The sequence below is a fragment of the Colius striatus genome, chromosome 2 (genome assembly GCF_028858725.1).
Source record: "Colius striatus isolate bColStr4 chromosome 2, bColStr4.1.hap1, whole genome shotgun sequence".
Taxonomy (NCBI): domain Eukaryota; kingdom Metazoa; phylum Chordata; class Aves; order Coliiformes; family Coliidae; genus Colius; species Colius striatus.
The window spans coordinates 59,517,189-59,540,929 of NC_084760.1; the positions used below are offsets into that span (position 1 = coordinate 59,517,189).

General features: G+C 40.2%; 2 protein-coding genes across 18 annotated transcripts in view; one reads left to right on the forward strand and one right to left on the reverse strand.

The window, feature by feature from the left end:
* The window catches only part of EPB41L2 (erythrocyte membrane protein band 4.1 like 2), a 113,689-nt gene extending 107,456 nt beyond the window's left edge, over positions 1 to 6,233 (reverse strand). For 13 of the 16 annotated variants that reach the window (XM_061990678.1, XM_061990675.1, XM_061990681.1 and 10 more), the window contains exons 1-2: positions 5,758 to 5,846; positions 1,347 to 1,428 (exon numbers count right to left, since the gene is read on the reverse strand). The gene's annotated coding sequence lies outside the window, so the exon portion shown is untranslated. Of the gene's footprint in view, positions 1 to 248; positions 502 to 1,346; positions 1,429 to 5,674; positions 5,696 to 5,757; positions 5,847 to 6,041 lie in introns of those variants that run through there. The other 3 variants (XM_061990669.1, XM_061990668.1, XM_061990667.1) reach the window with 3 other exon arrangements.
* Positions 6,002 to 23,741, forward strand: part of AKAP7 (A-kinase anchoring protein 7) — a 111,934-nt gene continuing 94,194 nt past the window's right edge. Inside the window, exons 1-2 of one of the 2 annotated variants that reach the window (XM_061990691.1) lie at positions 6,002 to 6,611; positions 7,048 to 7,141. In XM_061990691.1, coding sequence (XP_061846675.1) covers positions 7,051 to 7,141 — 91 coding nt within the window. In that variant the 5' untranslated portion in view covers positions 6,002 to 6,611; positions 7,048 to 7,050. Of the gene's footprint in view, positions 6,612 to 7,047; positions 7,142 to 8,225; positions 8,459 to 23,741 lie in introns of those variants that run through there. The other variant, XM_061990694.1, reaches the window with a different exon arrangement.

The window sequence follows — 23,741 nt, forward strand, 5'->3', positions numbered from 1 at the left end:
CCATATCACACCCTTCAGAGTAAATCCAGAGAGAAGAAACCAAGACAAACAAACATGAGCGCCATGATATGATATCAAGTAAAAATGTTAACCCCCTAGACACTGACAAAACCATCTGCAGTTTCAAAGAGAGGATCCTCCTGGTTTCTGAAAAGCCAAAAAAAAAAAAACCAAAAAACCCAAAACCTACCACACAGCCAAAAAAACCCCTCAAAATCAAAACAAACCAACAAAATGCTACTACTTACTTCTGAAAATTATTCAGAGCCAGACAATCAGTTTTATATACGAGGCCAACTTAAGCAAAGTCAGGCCTTCAAAGCTTCTCATACTTGAGTCCAGTCACGAAACGTAATGCCGTCAAAGGAAGTTGAGATATGCAGAACAAAGAGTAGGGATCTGAAATTCTCCTTTATGAGACCTCTCCTTTATGAGACATTACTTATAACTGAGCCCTTCACTCTCATAAGAATGGGAAGAGATCCAGCCTCCGGTTTTCTCCTGAACCAGGGAAAAAAACCAATCAAACAAAAGAACACTGTAGAAAGCAAGAAGGTCAAGAGAACTATTGGAAAAGGGAAACAAGATTCAAGTTTTCTTTCGTTTGAGTTTTAAGCTCACATATCAAGTCCATAGATTTCTGATTGTTTCTATTTTCAAGGTATTATGTCAGACGTATGAAACTATGCAAAAAATATAAAATGGAGAAATCAAGCCATGACCCAAAATTAGACAGTGCTATTATTGTCAGCAATACCTATACAGCTTTCAGGGCAGGTAGCAGCACTTGCAGATTTGCTCTGATGTAGACTTTGCATAGTGACACTAAAACATGAGACACTACAGAAACAAACTTTTTTCCTTCCAAAGTCTATCAAAATAAAAATGGATGTATTCTTGCTGAGCTGTCCTACTGGCATTATATGCAAGTTTAGAATCTCATACCACACCCAGAACATACTTCTCCCATTTCACTAGCCAAACAAGAATGGCTATTTTTTAAATGCCCAATAGTAATTAATCAATATTCTGTTGATATAGCCTTCACTTAGTCTGTAAATCTTAACGAAGCACTCAAAGACAAGGTGAGGTCTGTGGAGGAAGTAAGTTACTAGAAAGATTACTTTCACAGAAGAGTTTCTAACTTTTTCCTAAGTTTTTTTATTAAAAAATTAAGACTTGCTAAAAATCAAAATAATTACTGAATCCTTAATATGTTCGTTCCTACATAATATTACAGAACTGACAACTTAAATCATGTAAATTTATCACATCAACATCAAAAATATTTGATAAGTTGAAACCAAACAATAAATGTTATGATATTAAAAAATATCACAAGTTACCTTTAACTCCAATAGAAGTCTTGAAGATTAGAAGAATGCAATCAATGATGACAACTGGATAACAGCACAATATTTTCTTCGCCTATAAGACAGTTAAATTTGAAGTCAAATTACACCAAACATTATCCCACCAAACAAGTGAACCAGAAAACCAGACAAGTGAAACTGAAGTGTCTTTAAATGAGAAATATCTTTTAAAAATGTGAACTGCCCTTCCAAAAGGAAGGGAAAAAAACCCCACACAATCATTAACTTGTACTGCTGTTTCTTCTAAAAAAAGCAGTAAGACAAAAATCAAACACTCTTAAATAAGGAGTCTTTCCTTTCAATTTAGAAGGCCAGAAATAACCCCTTATGATGCAGTTTGACTTCTCATATAACCCAGGCTATAATGCAATCACACACTCCCACATCCCCTTTTCTTGCTCTCATCCCCTTTCTTGTGTTCAGCTATTGTGTGAGCACACAATCAACAGTTTTCCAACACTGCTCTTCTTTAATTTTGCCTGTAATGAGGAAAAAAGCTCACCTCCCCTCTAACTTAAGATCAGTTCCAGAATGAAACCATCATTTGAACCAGTATGTATTTCTCAGGAAAGCATTCAATCTTGCTTTAAAAATAACTAGTGGCAAATACAAAGTACACTACAATATTTGACAAAAATCACTTTTACCCTACTGAAATTTACACATGGTAAACTAAAATGTAGAAAACTGGTCCTCTTTCAATATTTAGAATAATGCTGAATACTACAAACACAACTATTCAAAATGCAAACCATTTAGATCCCTTCCCTGCTACTTAATACTTTCACAGACACTGCTCTAATCCATGTTACAGGTACATCTATCATCACTTTATTTTGTTCCCTCCCACTTTAATTCTTAAATAGATCAATATTTCATGCTGAAACATGCTTCCCAATTCCTCTAAATTTTAATTCTTTCTGCTTATTAACGTGAACTTTCCAAAGTTTAATGTCAAAAGTCAACACAGAATTCACAAAGGAAATCTATAAGCACCATCTACAGAAAGACTGCATCACCATGTCACACATTTTACATGTTGTTTATATACCTAAATTTTTTTGAACAATGATTTCAAGAGAACTTGTGTTCAAATTATTATTCACCACAATCCAAAATACCTCCTTTAAGTATCTATACTTCCCAGACCACTTCCCATTCTCCATCTATGGTCCATGTTCTTCATCTTTAAATGTAGGACTTGACCCCATGAAAAATGCATATATTGCCTGCATCCACACTCCCTAAATGATTCAGATCATATTGAATACAATAATATAATTGTTTTGCAGGTTACCTCTCTAAATGAGAGCTATTTGGTCCTCAGCATTGTCACTGAAACCCCATCAACAGACATCAAGAATTCAGACTGGCTTCAGAGACCTGCCTTTGTCTGCTCCTACTTTAAGTTACATCAAAAAGCAAATTTCTTATGAATCAACTGTAATTGCTGGAGATTTATCAAAGTAGCAAATGGAACAAAAGGTGTATTTCTAAAGGAACAAATTCTAAAAGTCTAGTCCACATGGTCCTGGCTGTTAAGATGTTTGAACTCTTCCTCTTCTCCACTTCCAACATGCATGCACACAGAAGATGTACATTTCTGAAAGTCTTGTCTAAAGCATTCTAAATGGCACAATGCAAGCTCATCTGCCACCAGTACAAACTGTTGACGTAAACTTTGAGATCCATAACCTCTGAAAATACAACAGGGAAGGTCATGTTCTATGCCCAAAGGGAATCAAACTCAGCAGAATGCTGAAATTTAAGCAAGAGAAAGCCACTCAACTTCCCACCATAGAGGTTAAGACGAGACAAAAAATTGCATGGTAAGCAGAAATGGATACTTGTTGGAAGGGAGGGAAGCAGAACACTTCCACTGAATACCCTTGTAACCCAGGATGCCACAAAAGTGATTCTGAACAGGGTCTGCTCTATAGCCAGTTGCCTCTGAAGCTTAGGGATTTAGAATCATCATAGAATCATCATAGAATGGTAGGGGTTGGAAGGGACCTTTAGAGATCATCTAGTCCAACCCCCCTGCAGAAGCAGGGTCACCTAGATCAGGTTGCATAGGAACATGTCCAGGTGGGTCTTGAAGACCTCCAAGGAAGGAGACTCCACAACCCCTCTGGGCAGCCTGTTCCACTGCTCCCTCACCCTCACAGTAAAATAATTTTTTCTTATGTTTAAGTGGAATTTTTTGTGTTCCAGCTTCATCCCATTACCCCTTGTCCTGTTACTACCTACTATAGAAAAAAAGAGATGTCCCAACCTCCTGACAACCACCCTTTACATATTTATAAATAAGATCACTCCTCAATCTCCTCTTCTCCAGACTAAACAGCCCCAGTTCCCGCAGCCTTTCCTCGTATGAAAGACGTTCCGTACCCCGATACTGTTTGAAACGTAAAAATATAGTGCCAAAGGATGCAACCTTATTTTTTAGACTGTTTCTATCAAAGAAACAGTCTGGTGTTTCAAATTCTCCAGGTCTTGAAACCTGAAAGTCCATGAGAATTTGCTGAAGGCTACATTCTGCAGAACTACGTGCTTGTTACATTTCACTAACACACTGGAAGCATCCATGCTAGCAGACTGGAAAATGAGGCAGTCAAGCTAAGTAAAGCACTGTATGTCAATGAAAAAGCTATAAATTGCATGGTTTAATTACAAGTGTCTTAGACAGCTTTGCAAGAAGAAAAAACAACAAAATTGACAGGTCCCCTAGACATTACTGATATTAAAGCACCCTAAACCAAGTTTTCTCTGTAGATGGCTATTACTTGTTCCTTGGCAGAGATTTTTTACTCTCTAGTTGGCTATTACTTGTTCCTTGGCAGAGATTTATTTCAGAAGCTGTTTCTGAAAATCATAAGCATTAAGATGACTAACCCTCAAACCAACTCCCTTTATGTCAATCGGCAACCATTCATACAGTAACCTCCTTTAAGTCCATTCTAGTCATACACATGCATGCACAATACTATTAACATCAAAAGGGATTAACTTCAACTCAGTGGGATCTTCACCTCTGGAAAAATGCTGCATCAAAAATATTACCACAGTGTTAACAGCTCTTTTGAGAATATTCAAACTCCATGGTAGTGTAATCAAAGTCTTACAAAAGAACAAAAATAGGAAAAGAACTTCGGACTTAGATTTATAAATAACAGTCCAATTTTAAAGACCTCAGTGCATAACTTTCATGCAGAGGCCAGGTCATCACATCTTCAAAAGTGGCCTATTTTACTTTACGCAGAAGAACATACAGTATAGGAGTCTACATTGATTTTTATACTAGTCCTGAAGAGAAAGGAAATTAATAACGTACAGTCTGCCTCAGTTTCATCCTCTACCTAATTACTGATAAAAAGCTTCATTGCAGAGTCCTATTTAAGATCATTTTGCTGTAGTTGCTCACGTACAGCTGAAAGCGTGAAACAACCCAAGATTCAAACATGAAGTTATTGAGAGTGGGGAGTGCTCTAGGGGGGAAAAAAAAAATTAAAAAAAAAAGAAAGAAAAAAAATCTCTCCTGGCTCAGTGTTCAAGCGACGGGTGCAGGAGAGCAACTGACAGAAACCAGGGCAGATTTTCGGGGCAAAACATCCTTCTATTTCTTGCCTCAGACCAGGAAGCAGGAGGTCCTGAAGCGCAGCAGCCGCGGGCTGGGCCGCCACGGCGGCAGCCCCTTCACCCCCGCTGGGGCACCCCGACCTGTCGTCCTCCGGCGCGTCGGGCTGGCGGGGGCCGGAGGCGGCGGGCACAGCCTGCGGCGGCAGCCCCACGAGGGAGATTTGAAACGGTGCGATGAGGAGGAGCTCCACACGGCTCACCGCGCGCTGCAACCGGCACCCGAAGCTCCGGGGATAGGCAGGAAAGAGGGAGCGGGGGACAAGACAGCCCCTTCAGAGATTCCTGCCCGCCCGACGAGAGGGAGAAAGAATCCCCACCGCGCAGAGGGATTGCGGCAGGGTGGAGATCTCCCTCACCGCGACCGCTGCTCCGGACACGCTTCCTGGGGGCCGCTGCCGCCCCCTGCCGTCCCCGCTCCTCCCACAGCCGGACCCCGCTCTGACAGTCCCCAACTGACCGACCTCCCGCCCGCCCAGTAGCCGCTCAGGGTTAGGAGGGAGGAAAGCGGCAGCTCTGATCGGAGGACGAGCACCCAGCCCGGCCTCATCGGCAGCGGACGGAGCTGAGCTGGGGAAAACGCCAACAGATCAGGAGCAGAGCGGCCCCTTGGCGTGCGGTCAGACACCCGCAGCGCTGCGGCTACCCAGTACCCTCCTCCCTACCGACTCTCCCCCGCCGCTCCCCGTCGCCGGCAGGAGACCTGGCTCCGGGCCATCCTCCCGTAAGATCCCGCTCCTCGCCATACCTGCTTCCCAAACTGCCGCCGCCGCCGCTCGCCCTCACATACTAAACCCAAGTTCCCCTAGCGCAGCCGTCAGCCCAGCCCGGGAGAGATCCCCGCGGCCCCGCCCCGCGGCCAATCGGCGCCCCGCCCGCCCCCGCGCCCCGCGCCCCGCGCCCCGCCCCCCCTCGGCCGGGCCTCCCCGGCGCCGGCCCGCCGCCTGTGCGCTCCGGCTTGCTGCCATTGGCTAGCGCGGCGGTCAATCGGCAAGGCGGCGGCTTCGCTCCCGGCCCCTCATCTCGAGCTACCTCCAACGGCCGCTGCCCCTCAGGGCTATAGAGAGAGCTTCCAGCACGGCAGGTCGGCAGTTAGCGGTGGAGTGGGCTTCTGCAGCAGCGCGGATACTCGCGTCGGAGGGACGACTGCCCAGCAGTGCCGCTGGCGAGTCAGGGACCCGGGCGAGCAGCGCGGCGTGCCTGAGGTGCTGCTTCGCCTCACCGCCTCCCGGGCTCGCCAGGCACAGCGCCGGCTGTGCGGGCAGTGAGGTCCACAGCGGATGCCGCGGAGGTGACTCCGCGCAGACTCGTAGTCTGTGAAGACCACACTGACGCTGCCTCCGGCCGAGCTCCCCACAAGGGGAAGACAGACATGGGTGCAGTGCACGAGTCCCTAAGGTGCCGGGCCGAAGCACTCCTCCCATGCGAGGCGACCGAGGGACGAGGATAATTGAGCCCGGGAAAGAGACTACGATGGGCAGTGCCAACACCAGTCCCCTGGCATCCATGGGAGGTGGTTGAGAAGATACACTCAGGCTGTTCACTGTGCAGCACAGTGGGAGTCTGAGGGAGAATGGGCATAAGTTGACATGAGAGGTTCGGGTAAGTGAAAGTGTAAGGGAAAGCTTTTTCATGCTGAGGACTGATGGGCAGTGGAGAGGGTTCCTCAGGGGTTTCCGCCACCCAAGTGCACACAGCCCTGAACAACCCAGTCTGACCACACAGATGTGAGCAGGAGGTTGGATTAGAGACCTCCCTACAACCTAATTTTGTAATTATCTATGGCCTTGATGGCTGTTGTCCTCCACTTAGCTAAAGGTCTTTCAAATCCCTTTGTGAATGCTTACTGCTGAAAAGCCTGGATATCAAAAAAACTTGATGGAGTGGAGTGTAAGAGAAGCTGCTACAGGCCGCAGGAGTGCTGTTGGCAGTCTGTCCATGGCATCTTCCCCACCCAAGGACACGTCTTACCGTAGGCCTTTGAGCCCACCTTTAAGCTACATACTAGCCTTTTTCTTCTCAATATTTTTTTTTCCAGCCTATGAAAGATGTGTCAAATCTTGGACCAAAAGGTGATGCTCTGGCCTGCAGTTTGTGCATGTATGCACAAGAAGAAAAGAGAAGGCTCAGAGGTAAATTTAGTACTTCAGAGGTGTAAAAAACACAAAAAAACCCAAAGCAATTCTCTGGTTAAGAAAGCAAGGCCTCTTTTAGCTTTGATCTTTTTATTTTCTCATTAAGAAAATTATTTCGATTACATGCAGTCCTATTGAATTGCAAAATCCAGCACAGTGTATGTTGCCTGTACAACTTGAGTGCATCCCTTTTATGCATTATAACCTAAAGATTTAACTACTCACCTCACCCTCATATGCACACTCAGCCACGCTGTTTTTTTAGTGCATAGAATAGATTTTCGTACTTTGAAGCAGATCTGTGCAGTAAAATAAGTTATTTTCTATGTAATCCCTATGCAATTTCTAGGAAAATTAGAAGAAAACTTAAAGGGAGTGGAGGGGGGAAGAATCATGACTGAAGCTGCTGAGTATTTTTTACAGAATTTAAAGAAATTGTAAGATATACTCTTTATCAAAAAGTTCTGTGTAATGCCATGTGTCACAATACTTGAATCTGCTTTTGTAAAGGGGCCGAGAGATTTGTTTTCACAATGCCAATCTTAATATACAGACATCTAATTTAGAGCAGCTTACTAGTGAAAATGAAGTCAACAGGCAATACACTATAAATATTCTGTGTAGTTCATAAGATTGAGAAATCAAGTCCCGTTAGACACTAATTAATATCTTTTCCTTAATCTTTGTGCTCTGGAAGTAAAAGCAACCTTGCAGCTCATGGGAGTGCTGTAAAAGGAAATTAATGTAAGCACACAGAGAAGCAATGAGTCGGCAATGAATAGAGAGCAAAGAGTATTAGATATCTGTGCTTAATTCAGCATTGTTCGTTCTGCATCCAGTGAAAGAGGTTAGGAGCCAATAATTACAAGAAGGAATTATAATTCATGTGCACAAACAGTTTTAATTCTTATTAGCTGTACTGCTTGATGTTGTAATCTTCATGTTTTATTTATTATAGTTATTATGATTTAAATTAAACTAATTAAGTATTTTCAGTAACTCTTGCTCCACATTTTAAAAAAGTATTAAACAGTCTTCAACCTTTTCAAAGAGGAGATGGAGTATCATTTTTCTTTTTCAGGAAGACTAGACACTGTGGTTCCTTCTTTGGTATAGCAGAGGCTACAATTACCAGATCACCAACTCTGTTAGGATTTTACCTCTTGGTACTTTCTGTATGCTGAATAGACCCTAAAACTCCATGTGATCTTCCCCATTTCATCCTGCAAATGCTTTAACATCTCTTAAGCATCAGAATATGCTCCAATTCCTCAGGACAACAATACAGTAGCTTCAGATGCCTTCCTAAAACCAGTAAGTAGTACTTATAAGGGCTTATTTTACAGACACTATAGGAGACACTCGGTCCCTGTAGCTTTCAGAGGGTACATGAGTTTGCACCATCCAAACTGTTTTTCCTTACTGCTAGCACTTGTGTGGCTGCCAGTATTTAATACCATTGGCCTGAGCAAATGTAATTGGCACAGTACTAAAAACAGCTGCACCTGCAACAATCTTGTCTTCAATAAGGTTCTGAATGAGCTAAAACCAATGTAGTGAAATTTCGAAGCTTAGAAAATATTAGAAAATTCAGGAACATTTAAGAAATCACTTCAGACTTTCCTTTTTGTTCCTTTCCTCAGAGAGGCTCAGACATCTCTGCTGAGAATCCCAGTTAGCCGTGTCCTCAAGATGTTTATGCTGATGTTTCTTCTCATGCTGTTTAAGCCATTTGTTTCTGGAAAAATCTGATGCCTTGTAACAAACTTTTATTCTCTGAAGAACAGTTCCAGAAAAGTAGTGTCATTGGTTTAAAAGTCTAAAGTTTAGAAAATATAAAATATAATACATTTTTGAAGTACACTTTTCTTAACTCATTTATTGCCAGACGTACATGACTGATGGGGTAGAAAAATGTAGATAATTTCATAAACAGAATAATGAACGACCTTGTAGCCAAATGATGCCTACATCATTCCATCTACAGCATGTCAGGTGGTGATTTTCATTATCTGCTGAATTTTAGGACATCTCCATTTGCACTAGCACTAGGAAAAAAAAAAGGCCATTAATCCAGTTTTATTCTTCTCCACCTTCTCTCCACTTTTCTAAGTTTATGTCTAAATTTTGTGTAAATGCCATAGTGGTAAGAGCTGTTACCAATCTGTTGTTGTACTTAATATGCAAGATGTCTTTAAAGTACTGATCCAACCAAAGTACTATTTAACAGAAATAAAGATTGCAGCAAAACAACTCAATGTAAGACCAGCAAATTTGGAACCTCATATTGGAGCTGCTGGCTGTACAGATTATATGTCTGTAATCAGAATGGCTCTTTGCTGCTCAACTCATGTGCCAGTTGGCTTCTTGGCTTTACCTAAATGACAATCGTGTAACTCCTTTATAATATTCATGATGCAATCTCTGCATTAACCTGGCAGCACAATCATCAGCAGTGTCTGTTATGAAAGAAAATGAGGAAACAATATCCAATTATAAACTGCTTGTTAAAAAACAAACAAACAAAAAAAACCCAAGGCAGAGTATAAACTTCCAGAAGGTTGCCTTCTGGAAAGGAAATGTATTTCCTTTTTTGACCAGAGGTCCATCTTCTGGCATGTCTGCTGGCATTCAGGAAGGTTCCAACGCATTGGAAAAGTGGGTGAAAGTATTATCCATAATTAATAGAAAATGTGCCACAGTGCAAAAATATGCATTAGGAAAATAATTTCATTGTACCTGAAATTCTACCATAAGACTTCATTATCAATCAAGACACTAATCATGCTGACAGGATTTTCATTCTATTGGCACATGTGTGCCCAGTGATATGATCTGTATGTAGTGTCTCAGGGTTAAACAATTGACACATACGCATGAAGTCATGTGAAAGTTATCCTTTGGCATCTCAGGAGTGGATGTTGCTACTAGATTTGATTGCTGCTCAAGGAATATCCCTTCTAATTGGGTACTTCTTACAGTGAGATTCTGCTTTGCATTTCTGGCAATACAACAGCACCATGGATTGCCCTCTGGCCTCAGGTTTTAATGTCATGTACAGCCCAAAACAGGAGACAAGCTGTATTGCTGCAGTGTGAAGGCATGAGTTTTCTCCCACTATGGTGCTGACAAGGGGGACAAATGCTGCAATCCCATTCTGACAGCCCTTATATAGTGATTACAAGCTGATTATTTGTGGGGTTTTGGAATTACTAAGATTCCAATCTTGCAGATACTACCAGTGAAAGGACTTTTTCCTGTGATTTGCTCAAATTCTTGGTTTGCTGGCTTGAGGACTGTCCTCAGGTGATAGAACATGTCAGCTCTGTAGAAGACATTGATTGTCAGACCATACTATTAAAGAAAAGAAACTTGCTTTTATCCCTGGAAGAAAAGGTGCACCTGAAGGGCCTTTGTGCCTTTTATAGTAATAAAACTTCTAGAGTTAGAGGAGTGTTAAAGGCAAAACACAAAAATAACAAAATTGCAGATGAGCAGTATATGGTGTAAGATAAACCCCAAAAAATTAAACTCTTTATTCAACTGGAGATTAAAGGAGGGGAGAGTTGCATGGGAAGTGGACCATGTTGGTTGTGAAATTTATATCCATAAGTGATACTTGTCTTTTATCTTTAGATTCCCCATTTGTTTGATTCTGTAGTGTTGTTTAGTGTCAAAATCAATGCCAAAATAAATTCCCCTGAACAGTAAAAAACAACTAGTAGTTCAAAGGGACTGCTGATGTGAAAAGCCTGTATTCTCTTGATGTTGCTGCTTGGCATTGCTACCGACTGAGTATTGAAGCGGATAACAAATATTGGCATGGTTAAGTGGCAAGTGTTGCTGAAGACCTAGATTTTGTTTGTAGAGCAAACATCCACAACAGATGGAAAGATCCAGCCTGGCAGGCCAACCAAGGCTTGAAATCAGTTATGCCAGAAGAAATGTAGCTGAAACATTATTGTGTAGTAATAAAAGTAGAAGTTGAGAGCCATTAAGAAAGAAAACAATTTACCTCTTTCATAGCTGCACCATACCAACCAATGGAGATTCCAGGGGGAAAGTAATTTAAGAGAAGCAGAGGATGCGTGTCTTCTGTAACTTAGTAAAAACATGACGGCTGCATCTAAGGGATTTTGATTGCAAAGCTGATAATTCTCAATTCATACACCATCTCTCTGAAATGTTTCTAATTTAAGTACTGATCAAAGCTTCTGGACTCTGGTTGGAGAGAGCTTGTCTTCATCAAGTCGAAAGCTCTGATCGATAAATTTGGCACATATATACTAGGTACAACTTTTTAAGTGTAAGGCCATAAAGTGAAAAGCATTTGGGATAACAAAATTAACACTTTTTGAAGTGGCTAAAACTATTGTCTCTCGTACAATGTAGAAGAGTGAAGCTGACTATGAAAGAGAGGACTGGAAGAAAATGCTGTCTGCCTGAGATATTGGTGTTCGTGTGCAAAGGAGTGGATAAAGTGGATACATATGCATCAACGATAACAATCTTAACTTGCAGAGGCACATCCTATAGTTACCTCATTACAATAATTCAAGGAAGTAGCCTACATTGTCTTTGTGCATGGATATGCATAGGTGCTATTGTCTCATCAGGAGATATCTATGAACCTGTATAAGCTCTGATCTCTATTCCTGCTTGAAGAGTTGTTTCTATAAAAGGCCTGTGGTCCCTGCTAATCATGCTAATCTGTTTTCCTCTTGAGGGTAAAGATTTTCTTGTTTGACTTCTAGTTTGCAATTTCAGAGTGAGTGAATGAGGTTGCGTGAGAGAGGGCTCTTGCTTAGCCAACAAAAGCTATAGATAATGATCACATCTGAAAGGCATTTTCATGGGCTGATAATTACAATCTTGGAAAAAAAATATAGGCTGGGAGGGATATTTTTATTTACATTGGAGTCCCATGAGAGATGTGCCAAAAAGACTAAGGTCCCACCCTGGTCCCATTACACTCAATGGCAAAAATGGATACTTATGTCACCAGCATATTGTCTACCATATTCCTAGAATCATCCAGCTAAAGAACCTGAGACCAAGTTGTGGGTAGCCTTATACTACTTTGCAAAGTTCAAAGAAACTGAGGCTGATTATACATTATAGGAAGACATTTACCATTTACCAAAGCAAAGAATGCTTTGGAAAGAGTGTATCACAATGTGACAGATCACACAATGAGAGAAGATGACACTGGTTAATTAGAGGAGTTACACAACCCACAAGTCTGTGGGGGAGCCAGCCTCATTACTCTAACAAAGAAAAATCAGAATAGGTATCAGAATATTTGTATAGCAATAAAGTCAAATTCCTGATAGAGCTTTAAACAGAATATTTCTTTATATTCCCTATTGCTTATTCCTTTATATTCCCTATTGCTTTTTAAAATGTTTTAAGTTTCTGTCACTCCCTGACTTTATTTTCCTGCTAAGTTTTCAAACTTTCCAATAGCAAAAAGTTAAAAACAGGAAACATAGGCATAAAAACCAATACAGGCACAAAATCAAATCAGCAACCCACTCCTAAAAAACAACGACCTGAAAACCTGAATAGTAATGGTACTTACCCGTTTATTTTCCTCACAGTTTTAATAAAGAGAGAAACCCACAAATTTGACACCATTTCCAAACACCTATTTCCTGAAAGACAAAAGCAAAACCATAGCCAGCATCTAATTTGCTTCTGTCTGGGCTATGTGCTGAGGATCCTCTAAAGCAAGCTTTCCCAGGTGCCGTGTGTACCACAGATTATTGGTGGTGTGGGTCACCTCCTCTTTCATTTTTGTAACAAACAGGGACAACCATAGCAACTGCTCCAATGGAAAAGTAATGTTAAGAAAATATTTAGTCAATCATGTTCCACCTGTGGTTCTGGCCTTTGCTTTCTCTGAGTGCATACAAGAGGTAGTTAAGATACTTATTTCTATCCCATTCCAATCGCTTAAATAAGATTCCTGACTTTTCCTTTCTTGGCTACTCTGAGTATCTGGAAGCAAGAAAGCAGCACGCTGCAGCCTATCAATTACTTACAGACCATTAGAGAATTGCCTGCTGGTCCCATCTTGGAGATTGCTACTATGGAAAACAAAAAGAAGTTGTGTGGATGTAACTGTACAAATACATCCACTTCACTTGATTGTGACATAAAACTTAATGACAGCTCACTCCACTGCTATGAGGATCCAGATATTTATAGAAATGTGTTTTTCTCATACTAATGTGACAATCCAAATCTTCCTCATGATGTGACTATGTTCCTGCCTTTGTGTAAGCCTTTCACAGAGCAACTAAAATGTAATTAATAGGGAATGTGTTTGTAGTAGCTGAAAATTAAAGGAGTATTCCGGTTGGTGTCAGTATGTAAAAATAACTGAAAGTTTCCTGATTAGCAAGGGGTTTATTTTAATTCATAAAAGCATATTACCGGAAGTGTAGCATATTATGTGTGTTTTCTGACACTTCGTCATGACTAGGAGATAATTTTTTTCATCCAAATAACTGTGGGTTTTTTCCTCAGTACAGTTTCAGTGTTTCTCTCCTAGTTTATCCACATATTTTTCTCCAATTATGTATGTTTTTGTAAGCACACATTTGCAGTATCTCTGAACTTGCTTCCCAGGGTATGACCCAATCATTAAGGCTGAATTAGTCAAGTGATTTAACATACAAGGATTTCAGGTAGGGTGTAACCGGAGGAGGGAATGCAGCCCACCCAAGTCCAAGCCTGTGAATGCCAAGTTTAAGTAAATCTACTAGCAAGGTTTTTCCCTTTAACCTCCCCCCACCCCCAAACATATAATCAAAAGGTGAAGAGTTCAGTTACGGAACAAACAGGACCTCTTTAAAAATATGTAGCTGGCTGTAGCCAAAGACAAACTATGATGTCATTGGGTGGGAACTTCCTCTCGCTGTATGTGAGCAGCATTAGAGTGATGTGATGCAAGATCTGAATAAAATTGCAAGGGGGATTTTAATATATTCTGGGGTTTAATTGTTACAAGTAATTTGCATTATCAGTGATTTTCTGGTTTAGAACTTTGACTGTTGTTCATCTGCCATAAATTTGGGACCATGCAATTTTCCATTCCTAGCCATGCTACTCTCATATACAGACTGAAAGCTAATCTGATTTGCAAAGTTGTCAATCACAACATCGATTAGGTGGTAGATAATGGTGTTAATGCAATCATTAAACAGCAGGCAGCTTTTGTAATGTTTTCTTTGAATAGCATTTGGGGCCCCATCTATATTGCAAAGACGGCTGATTCGGGGAACTTGACAGGTTACCTGATAACTTGATTTTAATGTTTGTATTGATTGGCCCAAGGCTGCTAAGACCTCAGACTTCAGTCCTGAAGACCTTTAGGTACATAGTTAATATTTTTTGTCTGTTTGCAGGGCTAGAAACTTGTTTTGCCCAAAAGAGATGTCCTGTGCAGCCAGTTAGGCTTAGATACAATGTTACGGGCCTAGGGAAGATCATCTGGAAAGCTGCATGGCGCAAAAGGACCTGGAGGTGTTGGTCAATGGCCAGCTCTACATGAGCCAGCAGTGTGCCCAGGTGACCAAGAAGGCCAATGGCATCCTGGCTTGCATCAGAAGTAGTGTGGCCAGCAGGACTTGGGAAGTGATTGTCCCCTTGTACTTGGTGCTGGTGAGGCTGCATCTCAAGTGCTGTGTCCAGTTTTGGGCCCCTCACTACAAGAGGGATATTGAGGTGCTGGAGCATGTTGAAAGGACAACAAAGCTGGTGTAGGATCTAAGGCACAAGTCTTAGGAGTGGCTGAGGGAACTGGAGTTACTCAGTCTGGAATAAAGGAGACAGAGGGGAGACCTTACAGCTCACTACAATTACCTAAAAGGAGGTTGTAGCAAGGTGGCAGTTGTTCTCCCAAGTAACAAGTGACAGGAAAAAATACCATCAGCAAAAAAAGGGTTGTCAAGCATTGAAAACAAGCTGCCCAGGGAAGTGGTGGAACCATCATCCCTGGAAGTATTTAAAAGATATATAGATGTGGCACTTATGGATATGGTTTAGTGATGGACTTGGCAGTGCTATGTTAATGGTTAGTGTCTATGATCTTAAAGGTCTTTTCCAACATAAACAACTCTGTGATTCTATGATACTTTTATAGGAAATTCCTTGAGAGAATGGCAAGTGTGGTAGTGTCAGAAAATGTGCCAGAAAAATTAATTTTGAAGAAAAACTGTTACTTATGTGAATGTCTCTAATTCCAACTATTCCACGTAAGACTACAATAGTGATAAGAGAGACAAAGGTCAAATCTTGTCTTCACCACATCACTAAAAAACAACCTATCTTGACAGCAATGGGGCCTGAAGTTTATCCTGTATATTTTATGCTGAAGTATGGCCAGCAGTGTGAATCAGCTCTTTACTTTTGAGAGCTTACATAAAAATAAGTTGAAGAGCAAAGCAGCCTGCAGTAAAAACTACTATATGGGCATTTGTCCATAACATTAAACTTTTACACAGTGTCTTCTTTCTCATAGAAAGATCAGGATTGACTATTAGAAGCTTTCTTGGTCTGTGACGAATAACATTAATACCTATATCTGAGAGAGATCCAGATAAAACTTCCATCCTTTTTACATTTTGCTTTTCCCAAGAAGACTCTAATGGATATTTCATTTTTAATCAATTTGAGTTTACAATTTCACTTTAAAATTAATCAGGCTCAAGAAAAAACAGTAGGTAACAGCTTCACAACTGGCATTGATTTCAAAGAAATCTCTTACCAGTTTTCAAGTACTGTATTCAGAAAGGTCAATATACTCAAAATCCACAGACTCAAATGTTTGAACCTACAGTGCTGAGGGAAAAATGTGCATCATGAAGAGCTAACCTCTTTAAAATCATCTATCTCAAGTGTTTGTCTCAGGTCATTTGTTAGCATTAAAAAAACCCCACCATATATAGCTATGTATTTGGCAAGGTATCTATGATGTCTTATATAAAAAATAATGTCCTGATTTTCAGAGAATTTAAAATTTGCCATAAAGCTTCACACTCTTCTTCTTTTCAATATCACAGAATCACAGAATCTTCAAAGTTCAAAGGGACCTTGAAGGATCATCTAGTCCAAACACTCCTGCCAGACCACCTAGAGTAGGTCACACAGGAACTTGTCCAGGTGGATTTTGAGTGTTTCCAGAGAAGGAGACTCAACAGCCCATCTGGACAGCCTGTTCTAGTGCTCCATCACCCTCACAGTGAAGTTTTTCCTTCTATTTCTTTAGAACCTCTTATATTCAAGCTTGTACCTGTTGCCCCTTGTCCTATTCTTTTGTATCTTGAAGAAATTAGAATGAATATCAATATTGGGTATTACTGTACTGGTATTTTTCATTTGAATTTTAATTATTATCCATATGACTTTGAGCAGTATTTCAATAAAAGCATCTTTTGCTGTTAAAAGTTTATGTAGCTAATGGTATCATTAGTGGGAAACACAGTTATTTGGTAGTCAGTTTTAAATTCAAGTGAATTAAGTAGCACTGTTGTCTTTTGGGTGTGTGGAAATAGCCATTACATATATACATATATATATATAAAACCAAAGACTAATAGTTCCAAAACTTTCTTGTTTATGTCACTACTGTTTTGCCCAGAGCCTCAGGAACTAACTTTTGCATTCAAGGTCTGACTTGCACACACACACACACACACAGCCCAATGTATGACTACGGAAGCTGGGCTCAGAGCAGCTTAGAACTTTTTGCCAATTCCATATGCACAAAGGAACCTCACTTTAAATTCATCTAATGTGTCTGCACAGCAGGTGTGTGCTAAGTGTTTAAACTGATTCAAGGGAGACTGGGAGTGCAATTGTCTGTTCAGAGTAGGCCTACTACAGCTTTTGAAACAGAAGCAATAGCAGCATCACTGTTGCTTGTAAAGTCCTTTGGAACTGAGCAGAACAGCAGTGTCCCTCACAGCTCCTTCCGCTGACTCACTGCGCTACTGAGAGGGAACAGGAGTCTGCAGTGAGACATGAGTGGCTTCCCCTTGAATGCCCTCAGTCCATAATCCACAAACCCTACTAATCTGCACTGGGGCTTCCCTGCATTATTGTGGATTAGTGGTGTTTTGTTGTATCATATAGCATATTGATGTACTGTTTGCAGACTCTATGCAATTTAACTAATGACAAGCATCAGTCTGTAATCTCACATACTGACACCTTGTTTAGTATGGGTATAAAACAAGATTTTATACAATTTTTAAACAGCATACTGCATGCTGACCTTACAGCTACACAGTTTTTCACAACCTTGCAAAGGAAGCTTAAGTCTTTCTCAGAGCATTCAGCCACTCCTTTGCACAATGGCAGCCTCTCACAAGTCAGTCAGGTGGTGATGATGTTTAGGGACTTCATCTGGATTCCCCTCCACAACTCTCTTCTGGTGGTTTGGCTTCCAGCCTAGCAGCATTGCTTATTCTCCCTCTCTCAAAAAAAAATTTAAAAATCGGTAAGCCTCTATTCTACAGGAAGCCTAATGGTCTTAGCCTCCCCACTCCTGCAGGCTTCAGTCACCTTGTTGTCATAAGGTCTAGTAGTAGTCCTCTGACAATCATGGCTCTGATGAAAGGTGGTCCTGACTAATTCAAAGGAGGAGTAATTTATAGGACCCACTGAGTTCCTGTAATCTCACTGTCAGTTGGCTCTCTTCACTACGCATCACCATCATATTGTCTCTTTTCCCCCACTTTTCTGTGGTGACCTAGAGGGCAAGTTGATGTAGGGAAGACTGGGAGAATTGGGAGTCTTTTGCCAGGGTTGACGAGCTGCTTCTGGTCTTACTGTGCAAAGTGCCCAGCACCAGGCTGATGGTGGCCCCTCTTCTCCCTCTTCCTCAGTCACAGTCTTGCCATCTCAAATGCAAAAATATACCCTCAGGCCCTACAGAAGGATGGCAGCACCAATTCTTTTCTCTTGTTTATTAAGAAGGGCTGGAGACAAGCAGTGGGGTGTGAAGTGCAAGACCCAGAGAAGAGAAATGGTGTGCTGCAGAAGGACAGAAGGTGACCATGCAGGGAGACAGGGTAACCAAATGCCTTCCTAAGAGTCTGGTAGCAGCACATGGAGATGTACACGAACAGTTCTGTGTACCTCGCAAACACTTATATTACAAATCCTCTTAAGTTCTCCTTTAAGAGGAGAAAACAGCTGGAGTTGCTGGGGAAAGTCATGTCCATCCACTCCTTCAGGGCCCAGCCAGGGCATGCCACACTTTTTCTTTTAAACTTGCACCTCACTCAGCACCACCTGTCCCATCTGCAGACGTCATTTCCCTGTCAAATTCGCAGCAGCTGCAATCCCTGCTTTCTCTTAAAGCTTTAGCAGAGTGAATGAATGTGGCAGGGACAAGGGGTGGGAAAGATTCTGATGCTGGTGAGAAGTGGCAAGCCTGAGATTGTATGGAAGAATAATATCTGTGACAACTACTGACTATTGCTGTACAGTCTTCAGATCTAAAATTAATTTCACTAGAGACAAATTGATGTTATTCCTATATAACAGATTCTCTCCTTCTCTAGATTCTCTGGTGGCTTGCTATACTTTATGTACCATTTCTTAGGAACAAATGTAAAATAGAAACACAAAAAATGTCTTTCTTCTTTCCTGATGTGGATGAAATTGTAATTTTGGTCCATTTTATTTTTTTTACTAGGATCATAAAAACTGTGGAGGCAGGAAGGTTAAATCAGATGGGTTTTGTCATTTGTGAATCTCTGGACTACTTCCATCAGAGTGTCTGGACATATTACCTGTTTCTCTTTTTTATCCCTTCCCAGTCCATGAGTTAGTTATAGTGCACAACTGTCATGGGAAGTTGGCTTCACAAATAAAAAGTATATCCAGGATCACCTGCATACAGTAATGATAGCACTGATCTGTCAAAAATAAGTAAAGGTTTAGTATGGGGATGCTGTATCTGTAGAATCAAAATCAGTAACACTGATTGAAGTTATTAACCTTATTGAAGCGCTTTTTTTTTGTTGACTTGAAGCAGTCTTGGAGAGGCTTCTGTAACTTACATCTCTGTTGACTTTTGTACTTGATGCAGCATTTCTGAGGAAATTTCCAGGCAAATGGAACTGTACATTGGCTATATGTATGGCTTTGGTATACTCTAAGAAATTGCATACTTCTTTACAGAAGTAGCAGGAACACTCTTCACACAACATCCACAAAACCACATGATTTAAATGTGAACAGATTATGTATCTTTGCCATGTTAGCTCAATAATCCAAACCTCCCTCGGGCAAGTTGCCTGTGTGTCTAAACAGCACACATCTGTTCTTTTCCACCATTTGTTTACATGTTCTTCCTCTCCATGTGGCTGCACTATCCTAATTTTAAAGACATTCCTTAATGCTTTGTTTATTTCTCATGTTTCATATTTCTCATTTCACAACTGCATGAAGTAACAGTAGTATGTATTGAGTGCTGGTTTTATATAATTTGTGACCCAGTGTTTGTTTCTTAATATATTAGCATGTATTAAGAACAACTCCATGAAGTCACTCAAGGTTAAAATCAGGCTTTCTGGCTTCAGGCTGACTAGGCAGCATCACGAAATACCACAGTGCATGGTAATGTAATTAATGAATCTACAATGATACATACTATAATATAGAGTAAGGGATTTAGGACAGGAGGAAAAAAATCATTAAAATTAGCAATTTAGTAGTGACATTTGAAACATTCATTTTTTATTAAGCATAATAAAAGGAAAAATGCACATAAAATTAAGAAAATACTCTTTTTAAATAATTATTTTATGTTTAGTTTTCTATCCTCAGGTGTTAAACAGCCTGATTTTTAGAAATTCTGAGCAAATATTTTTTCAGTAGTGCTGAAAAAATAATGCTGAATAGGTAGATTCTATGAAGTGTACTGTCTTTGCAACATTAATACAATGGTGTACAAATATTAGGACAATGAAGATGATAATTTTTCCCTAAAGATGGAGTAAAACACTGCTGTTGTTTGAAAATTGTTTGCTAGAGCAGCCCAGTTCTGAGAAGTGGCTTACAAACCTTTTTACTTAACATTATTTTGTGTTTTCTCTTTACTATTTAAAGTGTTCTACAATTAATAAGCCAGGTTGGCTAAAGTGGGTTGTTTGTTCCTGTACTGAAATGACAATCAGTGCTACCAAAACTTGTTTACATGTTTAATCTCCTTGCTTATCATATTTGAGTGCTGATTAGTGCTGCCTCACTCTCTTTTTCCAGAGTCTCTGGTTGCCAGTCTGGAGTGGAGCCTGGAGTGTGGGTTTTATAAAATGCTTAAGAATAAAAGTAAAATACACAGAGAAATATTTCCCTCCTTTTTGTTTGTGTGTGTAGTAATTGCAGCAAGACAGCATTAGAAAAAAATCTTTGACATTAGTAATAGGCACATCTGACATTTTATTCCTATGAAATGCACCCACAGATTGGCAATGCATTGTTCGGAAAAGAAAGCAAGTATTTTCAAGGTATAAACCCAAGCCAAAAAAGTACTCCTGTACATAAATGGATATTGCTGTAGGAAAAATGGTTTCTGCTGATTAATCTGTTGGAATTAAAAAATCTTAAAATTAGAGTAACAGAAGATCAGTGTGGAATTAAAAATCAAACCCTAAGGAACTCATTGAGAGAATTATTCTGCTTCTTAGGCTTTTTGGTTTGTCTTTGCAAAGTAACAGAGCCACATACATCTCTCTCCTATTTGTGATGAGTATAAAGAAGCAAAAACATATGTATTTTTAGATACATATAAATACTATTGCATAATGCCATGTTGATCTCTGATCATTGTAAAAGCAATTATTTCCTTTGGACAAAACCCTCTGTTCACTAGCACTAAATGGTATTTATCAGTCTTTTTCCTGTTTAGATAATTTTTTCAGTGTTGATATATTTAAGAACATTCAGTTGGTTAGAATGCTATCTGTGGCTTCCCATCAGAAGAGTCATGGCAGTAACTGTGTGTCTAAATCTCAAAGCACCACTCTGTAGACTTCCTGATTAGTACAGGGTATTATCACCCTCCACCATCTGGCTATCTAATATGGAAACAATATTAAAGGAATCGGAAGACCTATACAGGCTTCAACACTTTGGATATGCAGTGTTTCACAGCAAAAATGCAGAAGCTGTGTTTAAAACAGCAAGAGATACACTTAAACATAAAAGAAATATTTCTGTTTGCAGAGAAGATATACGTCCATCCTCCCACGTTTTAAATATTTACAAGAATATAAAGTCATACATGTGTATACCGATGTAATACAGCTCAGCACTTATACGCAGACTGCATGTTTAGCATGCTAAGGGTGAAATCTGTTTAAATTAAGAGTCTCACTATGGTTTTGATGTCACTACAATTAGTTGATGTGTTGGATGGATTCTGAGGCTTTGATTCATCTAAGCTTTAAAATTTTTGAAGTTAAATGCTTTGGATAAAGCTGAATTAAAGAATCATCAGAAATTTCTATGCTAAAGCCTCACAATCCAATACATAAAAACTCTTGTAATTCAGTGTACTGTATATCTTTGTGTATAAAAATATCCCTTTATAAGGAAGAACAAAAGATACGCTTCTCCACTCCAGGAACATTACATGGAATAAAGAGCCTCTGAAAACCTCCAAAGCACAGAATGCAAGCTTGTGCTGCCAGACAAAAGTGAAAGCCTATCCTGTTTTCTCTCTCCCTGATGTAGTTGCTGTGTCAGATGAGGGCATCAGGGCAGATTCAAAAGTCAGAATGAAGAAAAGAGAAACAGTGCAGAGAGAAGTATGGTGAATTCAATCCTATGAACACCTAGGCTTTCTCTGTGCAAGCCCAACTTTAGGCTTTTTAATTTGTTTGCTCTTTTGCAGAAGTGCAGATAAAGGTGGTAATTAATAACGGGCTATTGGATTCCACTCATTCATAGGTGTTATGCTCTGGGGTATTGAGAGCCCTGTATCCGGTAAAGAGGAAAGCAGAAAAAAGAGAGGTCTTTTCTCCCATTTCCTTCAAGCTGTTTAGGAAGTTTTTTCTTTACTTGTTTTTTTTTTTTTTTAAATGGTTTTATTTTTACCCCATAATGAAGATCACTCAGCTCCTTTGCATTTCCAGAGAATCCTGAGCTAGCTGGCTTTCAACTGTGCTCATGTCAGACAAGTTCAGTAGCTGTTAATGAGGAAACAACAAATGTTTTGCTGAGCAGCACAACTAATAAGAGTCTCATTTGGTAAAGATCTGTGTCTTTTGGTCCTTTCTTCACTGCAGTGATTTCAGATCCTCCTTGGTCCTTCTATGGCACCTGCCCTAGACAAAAGAGACCGTGGACTTCAGCTAACCAGAAGGAAGGAGAGTAGCAGAGCTGAGCCTACCTTTCCCTCTGCTAAAGAATTCTTTTCTGTTCTCTTCTGTACAGCTGTGAGGTCTTTTTTACACAGCTTGTAATAAGTTAATTGTGTTTAAAATTACTAACCTCTTTCACATATGGCAGAAACTGGTCACCAACCTCTTAAGCTAACCAGCAGTGACTTAGAGCACAGTCACATGCACCTCAGGAAACTAGGCTATCAAATTGCTTCCAAAATATTTTCTGATATTTTATATTCTCAGTACTTTTGATCACAGTTCTCTGGTTGTTGGTTACATTATCGATGATAGCCAAGGAGTGTAATAAATAAAAACTCAACAAGCACCATCTTCCTACACAAAATTGAAACTTCTCCTTCTTCTCCATAGATCATGACAAGCATGTGGCATCTTTTCCCATTATATATAAGCCGCTTTTACACGTGAAGGCTGCGGATTCATGTCGCAATGCTTTTGGCAGCAATGCCAGCTCAAGACAAGCCCAGCTGATGGGCTCTGTCAGACTGCTCCTTATCTGATCAAATCTGCAAGTGTGCTTTGCATCCATGTCAGTTGCAAGAACAGAGCTGTCTCTGGACCCTTGGGTAAAGTGGCCCACTAAAAGGACCGGGACTAAAAAAACCCTCAAGTTACATTTTTTTAAGATATTGTTAATGCATTTTTTTCCAATGTTCTCACTCTCATCTCTTCCACTTCAGTGGTGCAGGGGCAAATGTGCACAGCTGCAGTGGGGAAAAGAACTAGGAGATCAGTCTTAAACTGGCTCTGCTACCAAAGGGGAATTAATTCTGAGTTACCCCTGAAGTGTGAAATTCTGTCCTGACTGAAATACTACAAAGTTTGTCTTTTACTGCAGAGTGGATAGAATTTCATCTTGCACAGCCACAGTGCAAGGGCAAGAATCCAGGCCCTGCCGACATCAGGAGTAAAATATCCCACAATTTCAACATCTTGGCACTGAATAAATTCCAGTACTTGTGATTCTGTGCTAAGGCAGCAGTAAAACCTATGAAACATTATCTGTGGGTAGAATCTTCTCTGCCATTACAAATTCCAATCATAACTATGGAAAAAGAATTAATCGAGGACCAAAAGATAAAATTTATATCACTCCAGACTTAACTGTCCTGATCTTTTCAGAAATTAGTTAGGATGCAAAAAACTTTTACTGTGCCTACGTTTATATTCAT